The 11,668-nt window shown below is 41.9% G+C and overlaps 1 protein-coding gene across 3 annotated transcripts in view; it reads left to right on the top strand.

Moving 5' to 3' along the window:
* Positions 1-7,563: 7,563 nt before the first annotated feature.
* Positions 7,564-11,668, top strand: part of ECHDC1 (ethylmalonyl-CoA decarboxylase 1) — a 53,226-nt gene continuing 49,121 nt past the window's right edge. The window contains exon 1 of one of the 3 annotated variants that reach the window (XM_006046698.3): positions 7,564-7,823. Coding sequence is in view for 2 of the 3 variants with exons in the window: in XM_006046696.3 (XP_006046758.1) it covers positions 10,680-10,779 (100 nt within the window). In the remaining variant the exon portion in view is untranslated. Of the gene's footprint in view, positions 7,883-10,653; positions 10,780-11,668 lie in introns of those variants that run through there. The other 2 variants (XM_006046697.3, XM_006046696.3) reach the window with 2 other exon arrangements.

Raw genomic sequence — 11,668 nt, 5'->3', positions numbered from 1 at the left:
CCTAGGGAGTTGGTGATGGACAGGGACAACTGGTGTGCTACAGTCCATGGGGTCTCAGAGAGTCAGACACAACTGAACGACTGAACAGAACAGTTCTATATCACTTCAGTTACCTTGTGTGTGTGTGTGTTTGTGTGTGTGGTGAGAACACATAATATCTACTCTTTTAGCAAGTTTCAATTATGCAGCACAGTCATCATGCTATATGTTAGATCTCCAGGATTTAGTCATCCTATGTTATTTAAATTTTGTGTCTTTTGACCAATACCTTCTCATTTTCCCCATCCCCCAACCCCTGGTAACCACCTTTCTAGTATCAGTTTCCATGAGTTTGACTTTTTTATATTTTACAAATAAGTGATTTTATGCAGTATTTATCTTTTTTGTATAACATTTCACTTACTGTATCCTTCAAGATCCATCCATATTGTAGCAAATTGAATGACTCCTTTCATTCCTATGGCTGAAAAATATTCTTTTATACATCTGTATGTGTGTGTGTGTGTGTATATATATATATATATATATATATATATATATATATCCATCAGGTATAGATGTTGCTATCTATAGAATATATTAATTTATATTTTTAGAATATGCTCATACATTAGCAATTTTCACTGTGTGATGTGACTAGGGAATGTTTTTGTTGCTTTTTAAAATTTGTCCTATGTGCACAGTAACATTTTATTTTATTTTTTTGTGTAATGAAGTTTTATTAAAGTATAAAGGAGATAGAGAAAGCTTCTGACATAGGCATCAGAAGGGGGCAGAAAGAGTACCCGCTTGCTAGTGTTAACAATGAAGTTATATAATCCAAAGAATATCTTGAAGTTGTAAAGACCTCATCAGACCTACTCCCATAATTTACATCTTAAGATAATACTGTCCTCAGGCAAAATACATCCTTGTAAAGACCAGGTCTACTCCCATAATTAACATTTTAAGATAACAGAAGGTTGAATCCAAAGATTGTCCTTAGGCAGGATACATTATTGTTATATAATCCTAAGGAATGTGGAGAAAGAAAAAAGTTTGTCCTTTCTTCCTCCTTGAGAATTCCAGACCCCTCTCTCCTTGGGGACCCCTAGACTCCTTATCAACCTGCCTAGGAAATGACTCTCTCATTCCCCTCTTTTCTTTCAGGAGAATTATGTTGCCTAGGGAAAAGGGGCGTAAATGTTGTTGAATCACACGAATACACCGGGATTCTTGGCCCCCAGAGGAGAAGAATTCAATCCGGGGTCAGACACAACGCTTGATCGCTCAGAGCTTTTGTGTAATAAAGTTTTATTAAAGTATAAAGGAGATAGAGAAAGCTTCTGACATAGGCATCAGAAGGGGGCAAAAAGAGTATCCCAACATTTTATTTCTAAGCAGAAAAAATAGTTACTATTTTTTTTTCTAAAGCCAGCAGAGAATTACACTGTTAAAAATAGATGGGAGGATACAAGGGAATATCTCTTGCTATCTTGGGAGTGATGAAGTGTCCGAATGAGAGAGAGGGAGAGGGAAAAGCATGGACAAGAAAGAGGAGAGCAGAAAATGGCAAAGTAACAGAAGTTATAACCAATTGATACCCCTCATATTTGATAAAAATATCTACATTTATTTCTCAATTGGGCTTCTCTTGGACATTCAGACTCGTTAGAAAGTGATGAATGGTGACTATTAAGATATAAAATTGGGTCAAAATGCTTTTTAAGGTTTCAAAAAGTCTTCTGGGATTGTTGTAAACACACACACAGAAAGTAATTAAGCGTGACATAGAAAAGACAATTTTATGTGCCTCAAGAGTGAAAGCTATTTTGAGCGAATCTCTCAGAAGAGTAGACACTCAAAAGTCTTGACTGCGGAACATGAGATGGAGTAAAAGGAAGAAAGGCAGTTTAACAGCAAGTCAAGTGAAGAGGGATAAGAATAACTGGATAGGTATTTTATGAAAACTCAAACGACGGGGATCCTGATGGGCTGCTGTCTATGGGGTCGCAGAGTCGGACACGACTGAAGTGACTTAGCAGCAGCAGCAGCAGCAGGAAACAATTAAAGAAATAACAAACTAATATTTGCAGATTGAGCCAGCAGTTAAACGTGGACTAGGCACTGACTTTGGCCACCTGATGTGAAGAACTGACTCATTGGAAAAGACCCTGATTCTGGGAAAGATTGAAGGCAGGAGGAGAAGGGGAAGGCAGGAAGAGAAGGGGATGACAGGATGAGATGGTTGAATGGCATCACTGACTCGATGGACACAAGTTTGAGCAAGCTCAAGGAGTCGGTGATGGACAGGGAAGCCTGGCGTGCTGCAGTCCATGAGGTCACAAAGAGTTGGACACGGCTGAGCAACTGAACTGAACTGAGGCACTGACATGGTAATATTACAGAGCATTAGTTTTTCAGTCTGTGGTTTGGAACAAAGGTTATTGTTATAAAAGGTATATTTACAACTAAGTTGTATGTAAAGATACACTGAAACGGTATACATACAGATGAGCAAACAGAACACTACTGGAAAACAAAAGAATGAGAAAGACTAGGTCTTGGAATAGAAAGCTTTATCCTACAGGATATGAGAAGCAAGTATCAGATATCCTGGTGTCAGCCTTCCCAGCTCCCACCTTCCTGTCCTTTCAGGACACTTAAATTCTTTTCTGTGGTTTAGACTCAAAGTAGATCCTAATTTATCAAGGCTAATTAACTGGTGGCTTAGTTGGTAACAAATCTCCCTGCAATACAGAACACCCAGGTTCAATCCCTGAGTGTCACTGCATCACACCACTGACATGTCACTGCAGATTCTCATCTTTTCCAATTACATGCTTATATCTGTGGGTGAAGAGGAACTTCTGTGTGTGAAGCATAATAAGAGAAAAGAAATGCTGGTTAATCTCTTAGCATATTAGTTACAGAACTGAAATGCTTGTGTCATCTGTGCTACTTCCCATGATCTTGTTGCCAGCACAACTGGCCAAACTCCTAAGTGCTTTGGACCCCTTTTGATTATGTGTATAATTTTATAACCATATATATTAATACGTGTATGAAACTTTACATATTTTATCTCCTCAATTTGACGCTAAATTCTTTGAGAACTGGCAAGTAACCAAATACTCACAGAAAAGATAAGACATCGGATAGACTCATCCTTAAATGAGATGCTTTAAGAAAGAAAGATGCTATCAGGGATCTACACAAGCTGCTGAAGCTGCCAACCTTGGAAAAATGCAATATCCTGTATCAATACACAAAGCTGGTGCAATACCGCATGTCCTATACAAATTCATGACAAAAACCAGACATCTAGTTACTCCCATTCATTATGCAAACTAGTTAGTGCTCCTGAATCACCTTTAAATCAAGTGAATATTTCGTTAGACAGCGTGTAATGGCCCAAGTTGCCCATTTCATATTTACAAGCGTGTGCTCAGTCATGTCTCTTTGTGAGCCCCATGGACTGTAGTCCACCAGGTTCCTCTGTCCATGGGATTTTCCAGGCAAGAATATTGAAGTGGGTTGTCATTTCCTCCTTCAGGAGCGCTTCCCAACCCAGGGATCAAACACATGCCTCCTGCATCTCCTGCATTGTAGGCAGATTCTTTTACTGCTGAACCACTGGGGAAGGCCCCCCCACCCCCCCCGTTTCATATTGCTAGATAGGAATTTACTCATGAGCAAGGAGAGGTGGCCTAGCGGAAAGGGATACAAGCAGACCTTTAAATTCCATCCAGGTACTCCCAGGAGAGCTCACAGATATGCTACAAAAATAATCACAGAGACTTTTCCAACTCCTGCACAGGCACCCTAAGCACACAGAGGATACAAACTAACCACAGGGGCTTCCTCAAGGAACCATAGGCAGCCAGGAGCCAATTAAGGGCTCATAAATAATCTATACATATACACATCTGATTAGAACAGTCTAAATTATGGGAAGACATACACAACTGAGCCTGTTGTTATATAACTTGAAATTGTCAATTGGCCTTGAATATATGCCCATCTGCATCTCCTTTCTTGACTGATGGTGGATATAAGCTCTATTTTGCATAGGGCACAACCAAAAGGAGGCTACGGGAAGTATGAAAAGGAGGGTGCCAAGAGGGAGTACAAAGACTATGACTCCTTCAGAGTTGGCCTGCTCTGCTCATGTCTTAGGAAAGGTCTGAGGAAAGATCAGTCTGTTTGAGTTGAACTGTACTGTGACATGTTTATTGCTTCAAACTCTTTAGCCTGTCATTCCAAATCTCTGTTGTGATAAGAACCAAGGAAGAGACATGAAATGATCCAATCATATTAAATAGAAATGAAATACTTTCAATGAGAACTTCTTCCTATTGGTTCAATCTTGTTTGCCACTTCCTCCTTATTGTACACATCTAGTTTATCAACCCTGTATTTACTGAGATCCACCTTCAGTTCCTCCTCTTTGACAGTTCAGTTGCTTAGTCATGCCGGACTCTTTGTGACCCCATGAACTGCAGCACACTAGGCTTCCCTGTCCATCACCAACTCCCAGAGCTTACTCAAAATCATGTCCATCTAATCTGCAATGCCATCCAACTATCTTATCCTATGTCTTCCTCTTCTCCTCCTGCCTTCAATCTTTCCCAGCATCAGGGTCTTTTCCAATGAGTCAGTTCTTCACATCAGGTGACCAAAGTATTGGAGTTTCAGCTTCAACATCAGTCCTTCCAATGAATATTCAGGACTGATCTCCTTTAGGATGGACTGGTTGGATCTCCTTGCAGTCCAAGGGACTCTCAAGAGTCTTATCCAACACCACAGTTCAAAAGCATCAATTCTTCAGCACTCAGCTTTCTTTTATAGTCCAAGTCTCACATCCATACATGACATGACATCCATCCATCTTATTTGACAAAACAATCCCAAATCCCATTCCTGGAGAAACATAAGCCTCCTTTCAGCCACCTTTCAAAGCATCTCTGATTGGCAAGTAACTGTAAGCTTGTTGAGCAGTATACAAACTGCCAACAGCTGTTGGATCATCAAAAAAAGCAAGAGAGTTCCAGAAAAGCATCTACTTCTGCCTTATTGACTATGCCAAAGCCTTTGACTGTGTGGATCACCACAAACTGTGGAAAATTCTGAAAGAGATGGGAATACCAGACCACCTGACCTGCTTCCTGAGAAATCTGTATGCAGGTCAGGAAGCAACAGTTAGAACTGGACATGGAACAACAGACTGGTTCCAAATTGGGAAAGGAGTTTGTCAAGGTTGTATATTATCACCCTCCTTATTTAACTTATATGCAGAGTACATCTTGAAAAATGCTGGGCTGGATGAAGCACAAGCTGGAATCAAGATTGCCAGGAGGAATATCAATAACCTCAGATATGCAGATGACACCACACCCATGGCAGAAAGCGAAGAAGAACTAAAGAGCCTCTTGATGAAAGTAAAAGAGGAGAGTGAAAAAGTTGGCTTAAAACTCAACATCCAGAAAACTAAGATCATGGCATCCCATCACTTCATGGCAAATAGATGGGGAAACTGTGGAAACAGTGGCAGTCTATTTTTGGGGGCTCCAAAATCACTGCAGATGGTGACTGGAGCCATGGAATTAAAAGACGCTTACTTCTTGGAAGAAAAGCTATGACCACCCTAGACAGCATATTTAAAAGCAGAGACTTTATTTTGTCAACAAAGGTCCGTCTAGTCAAAGCTATGGTTTTTCTAGTAGTCATGTATGGATATGACAGTTGCATTATAAAGAAGGCTGAGTGCTGAAGAATTGATGCTTTTGAACTGTGGTGTTGGAAAAGACTCTTGAGAGTCCCTTGGATAGCAAGGAGATCCAACTAGTCCATCCTAAAAGAAATCAGTACTGAATATTCATTGTTAGGACTGATGCTGAAGCTGAAACTCCAATACTTTGGCTACTTGGTGCAAAGAACTCATTGGTAAAGACCCTGATGCTGGGAAAGGTTGAAGGCAGGAAGAGAAGGAGAGGAAAGAGGATGAGATGGTTGAATGACATCACCGACTCAATGGACATGAGTTTGAGTAAGATCTGGGAGTTGGTGATGGATAGGGAGGCCTGGCATGTTGCAATCCATGGGGTTGCCAAGAGTCAGAGAGGACTGAGTGACTGAACTGAACTGAGCAGTATAATGAAGCTTCCTGGTGGCTCAGACGATAAAGAATCTTCCTTCAATGCAGGAGACTCAGGTTTGATCCCCTGGGTCCAGAAGATGCCCTGAAGGGAATGGCAATGGATTCCAGTATTTTTTTTTTTTTAACTTTACATAATTGTATTAGAGAATTAGATGGACAGAGGAGCCTGGCGGGCTACAGTCCACGGGGTCGCAAAGTCAGACATGACTGTCTAGTACAGACACACAGACAGACAGACACACACACAATGTCCTTATCACATGTGGTATATACGCTGTCTTTAACAAATCAACGACAAAAAACCTCTCTCTGCTCAAGAACGCAGAAAAGATGTTTAAGAAGGTACACTAGTACAGCCACTATGGAGAACAGTGTGGAGATTCCTTAAAAAACTGGAAATAGAACTGCCTTATGACCCAGCAGTCCCACTGCTGGGCATACACACCGAGGAAACCAGAACTGAAAGAGACACGTGTACCCCAATGTTCATTGCAGCACTGTTTATAATAGCCAGGACATGGAAGCAACCTAGATGTCCATCAGCAAATGAATGGATAAGAAAGCTGTGGTACATATACACAATAAAGAATACATTTGAATCAGTTCTAATGAGGTGGATGAAACTGGAGCCTATTACACAGAGTGAAGTAAGCCAGAAAGGAAAACACTAATTACAGTATATATGGAATTTAGAAAGATGGTAACGATAACCCTGTATGTGAGACAGCAAAAGAGGCACAGATGTATAGAACAGTCTTTTAGACTCTGTGGGAGAGGGAAAGGGTGGGATGATTTGGGAGAATGGCACTGAAACATGTATAATATCATATAAGAAATGAATCTCCAGTCCAGGTTCAATGCAGGTTACAAGATGCTTGGGGCTGGTGCACTGGGATGACCCAGAGGGATGGTACCGGGAGGGAGGTGGGAGGGGGGTTCAGGATGGGGAACACGTGTACCCCCGTGGTGGAGTCATGTTGATGTATGGTAAAACCAATACAATATTATAAAGTAATTAGCCTCCAATTAAAATAAATAAATTTAAGCTAAAAAAAGAAAAGGTACAGCCTTGGTAACTTCTCTCCCCTCCCCTTTGGAAATTCTCCTGAACTGTCTTTCTTCTCCTCCACGTTTACATGGAAGCCTGAAAAAAAGCAGGACTGCAGGATTTCAGAGCTTAGGGGCCCCAGCCCTGCGTAGCGAAGCTCGGGCCCAGAGACCCGCTTTCCGAGCTCACTTACTACACGAGCACCTGCGGGCACCTGGCAGAGAGTGGGGCGCTCCGCGTCGGGGCGGGGCTCCTGGGTCTGGGGTGCCCGCCAAGGAGCGTAAAACCCAGAGGCCAGAGAAGGAGCAGACATTTAACACAGGAACCCGGAAGCAGCGGACCAGAAAGAGGGCGGCCAGCGCGTCCGCGGCGGGGTGGAAAAGCGGAAGGGAAGCCGGACGGACCGGAAGAGGGGCGCAGAGGGGCGGAAGGGAATGTTGTCGCCAGTGGGGTCTTCAGGTCCCTGTTGCTGCGGGAGCTACACTTTAAGGAGCATGTCTTGGCGAACCCTAGCAGTCACTGTGTAATGGACTTTAGCGCTTCTTCACTAGAATTCCAGACGGCGACCCGCGGGGCTTCGGCGGCACTGTCCGTGTGAGGCCCTGCCGCAGGCCCACTGCCCTGTGCTGGGCGCAGGTACGCTGTTCAGAGCGACGCAGAGCCTTTTGCCCGGTGAGGGAAGGTGATGGAAAAAGGTCAGTGGAACTTTCCTGTGAAGGTGAAGAAATAGCTGATGTTGACGTTTTCAAAAGGATAGAGACGCGTAATTTCAGTGCTGAATTTATTTAAATTTCATTTAAATGCTGAATACTTTCTTATTCCTGTACTCAGTTGTTGTTCAGTGGCCAAGTCGTGTCGGACTCTCTGGGACCCCGTGAGCTGCAGCACACCAGGCTTCCCGGTCCTTGAGTATCTTCCTGAGTTTGCACAATCTCAAGTCCATTGAGTTTGTGATGCCATCCAACCATCTCATCCTCTGTCCGCGGCCTTCTCCTCTTGCCCTCAATCTTTCTCAGTAGTGTTAAAAAAAAATAAAAGACGAAAGAAGATAATTTAGGTGATACATTTAAGTTCACACTGCCATGAAGTGGGCAGCCTCCTTTTGGAGAAATGCAGAATCAAGTGGAAGGCATGAAGCTTTCAAGATAAAAATAAAACATCCAGTTCTTTTACCAGTAAAATGGGCTTATTTGGGTGTAGCCAAGGAATTGGAGTTGGGACCAGCGAACTATAGCAAAAGCCATGGATAAGTTCAACAAAGGAGAAGCCCATTATGTTAAAGAGAAGAAGGAGGAAGTTGAAAGGAGTTGTTTTGAAGAAAGTCCCTGGGTTGAGGTGAGAGTTCAGGTAGTGATGGTTTCTCATAGGCTAAGTAGCTAGGTACACAGGAAATGTTCCCTTCTAGTGGGTCTGTGAGTGATGCTCTCTTGTTGGAGTATGTAATTAACAAGGAGTAATTGATGCCTCCCTTGGCCGTGTGTCCTTCCAGCTATTTTAAACGATTTTTTTTTTTTTTAATTCAGTTTGACGTTTTCTACTTTTCTCTGAAAGCATCGCTGATGAAGAGGCAGGTTTTCTAGTTTCAGTGGCCTTTGTCATTCGGTGCCAAGAAGGACTTCTTGCTGGGTGTTGGGCCCCACCTTGGTGGGAAAGTGCACCGATTGGAAACCTATTGAGAAAACCTAACAAGGAGGAGTAGGAGGGAGAAATTGCGATCTTAAGATCTTAAATCGTTTGAGATCGTTCTGATCATTTTGAAATGTGGAGCAAGCCTCACCTTGTTGAACAAACTGGTTATACAAAGATTTGACAGGCAACAAAATACAGAACTTAAAATAGTTATACAGAGTTAGAAGTTTAGAACCAAATTGTGTGATGGTTCTAAACAAGGACCTTAAGCCTGAGAGTAGCCGATAGAAGAAATCATGTTGGGAAAGGGGGAGTGTCAGGTGACCCTGTTGGAAGTGGTCTTTCTCTCTGATTCTTCTATGCAATTGAGTTTCTGCTTCTCTAATCATGTTTTCTTTGACATTTACTCAGACCCAAGGGAAAAAAGGCTCTTCCTACTGAGCCAAACCTGGAGTCAGGTATGCTTCCTGGAAGTTCCCACTCAAGGTGAATATGTATGCATACATACTAATTCGTTTGAGTTGTCTCTGACTCTTTGTGACCCTATGGACTGTAGCCTGCCAGGTTCTTCTGTCTATATGATTGTCCTGACAAGAATAGTGGAGTGGGTTGCCATGCCCTCCTCCAGGGGATCCTCATGACCCAGGGATCTAACCCACATTTCTTACATCTCCTTCACTGGCAGGTTCTTTATTACTAACACCACCTGGGAAGGCCATTAAAATAGTATTGTTATTTCAAAAGAACTGTTTAGAACCAAATGTATTACCCAATAATACAGGCCGTAAGGTTGCAAATTCAGAAACCATGAATCTAGGTAAGAGTCCAGAATAGTTAATAGTCCAGACAAAGAAAAACTTAAGTGAATTCTGGAACTTCTAACTCTTAAAAAAAGAAAAACAAACAAAAAAAACTGGCAAGTGAAAAGATTAATTTGTCATGGAGATTCTGAAAGGCCATAATCAAAAGAAGAGGTTGTCCCCTCTCACTATAATTTGAGAAATACCAGTAGGTATGTTGGGTGTTGTCTTTCCGTGAAAGAGAAAAGCAACAGTGACAAAATGGGTATACAAGCCTGGTCAGGTCATCTTTGGAAAGCTAGCTGCTTATTTTCCTAGTGAGTTTGATTTAGGCGTTTCCAGTGTTTGTACTGGAGAAGGCAATGGCACCCCACTCCAGTACTCCTGCCTGGAAAATCCCGTGGATGGAGGAGCCTGGTAGGCTGCAGTCCATGGGGTCTCTGAGGGTCGGGCACGACTTGAGTGACTTCACTTTCACTTTTCACTTTCATGCATTGGAGAAGGAAATGGCAGCCCACTCCGGTGTTATTGCCTGGAGAATCCCAGGGACGGGGGAGCCTGGTGGGCTGCCATCTATGGGGTCACACAGAGTCGGACACGACTGCAGTGACTTAGCAGCAGCAGCAGCAGCAGCAGCAGCAGCAGCAGTGTTTGTACAGGACCAGCTGTCAGGTGCAGTCTTCTTTAGCTGTGAGATGTGTACTCATGTTTCAAGTCCTTGAAGTTTGGTTACCTTCCAGGTCGTGAGGAGGACCTGGTATAGACTGTTCTAAGGAAATTCAAGAGCAGTCTTTTTTTCCTACTGATTTCAAACCAGAAAAGTGGAAGAAAATTGAAAACATTAGTTTGAAGAGGAGTAGCCAGACATGTAAGGATAGGAAAAATATTTGACCAAAGAGTTACTTTGGGTACCTGCTGCCAAGAGCTGGCTCATTGGGAAAGACCCTGATTCTAGGAAAGACTGAGGACAGGATGAGAATGGGGCGACAGAAGTTGAGATGGTTGGGTTGAATCACTGACTCAATGGACATGAGTTTAAGCAAACTCTGGGAGGTAGTGAAGGATGGAGAAGCCTGGCGTGCTGCAGTACATGGGGGTCACAAAGAGTCAGACATGGCTGAACAACAACAGCAGAAGAATTTGGAATCCAGTCCAGCATATAGGTATGTAACAAAACCTTGAAGATCATTGGTAGGACTAGAACTTAATATCTGTGTAAGTGAAAACATGATTTCTTTCTCCCATGTTTATCCTTTTATTAAAGACACTCATAGTAAAATTATCTTGTTGGTATTGAACTTGGTTTGATTATTCACATAAATGCCATGAAAATAGTGACTGACCATATAAGCTCTTTTTCAAGTTTGTTTTGCTTGAACCTTGTAAACAAGGTATCCGGCCAGTTTATTTATTTATTTTTCTTGAGTAGGTCCTTAAAGCTGTCTGGTCACATCTGAGTCTATGTACACCTTTCCTGAGTATGATAATACAGCCAAAGCTATGGTAATATAGCCAGTATTTCCAGTGGTGTCTTGTTACGAGGAGAACAGATTCCCAGTGAATTTCTGCAAATATACATATTGTTATGAAAAAAAAAAAATACTTAGGTTTTCAAATTCTGGAGGAACCAGGAAGGGAGGAAAAAAAAATAAATGTTTTAACCCTTGTTGTAAGATACATTTTCTTAAAGGAGAGGAAAAAAAGGGTCCTTTAAGTCCAGTTCTGTACAATATCTTAAATTTATCTAATACTTTCATCCTAGAGTATTTGTCAGAATCTTTTCCATGAATTTCTTTGAAGATAAATACATTTGCAAAAGCCTCAGTGTATAAACAATAATTGTGTATAAATGACAAAAGACTTAAAAATAGTAATAATTAAAGATGAAGGTTCAATTTAATGTAATCGACAAATTTGTTTGGTCATTTCTGTGACCACATCTTTAAAACCATGGCTGTATATCATCAGCCTGTTTATTTAACTTATGTGTAGAGTACGTCATGAGAAATGCTGGGCTGGATGAAGCACAAGCTAGAATCAAGATTGCTGGGA

Source organism: Bubalus bubalis, chromosome 10 (genome assembly GCF_019923935.1).
Source record: "Bubalus bubalis isolate 160015118507 breed Murrah chromosome 10, NDDB_SH_1, whole genome shotgun sequence".
Lineage (NCBI taxonomy): Eukaryota > Metazoa > Chordata > Mammalia > Artiodactyla > Bovidae > Bubalus > Bubalus bubalis.
The sequence above is the reverse complement of the archived record's forward strand: the minus strand, read 5'-3'. Positions and strand labels throughout refer to the sequence as shown.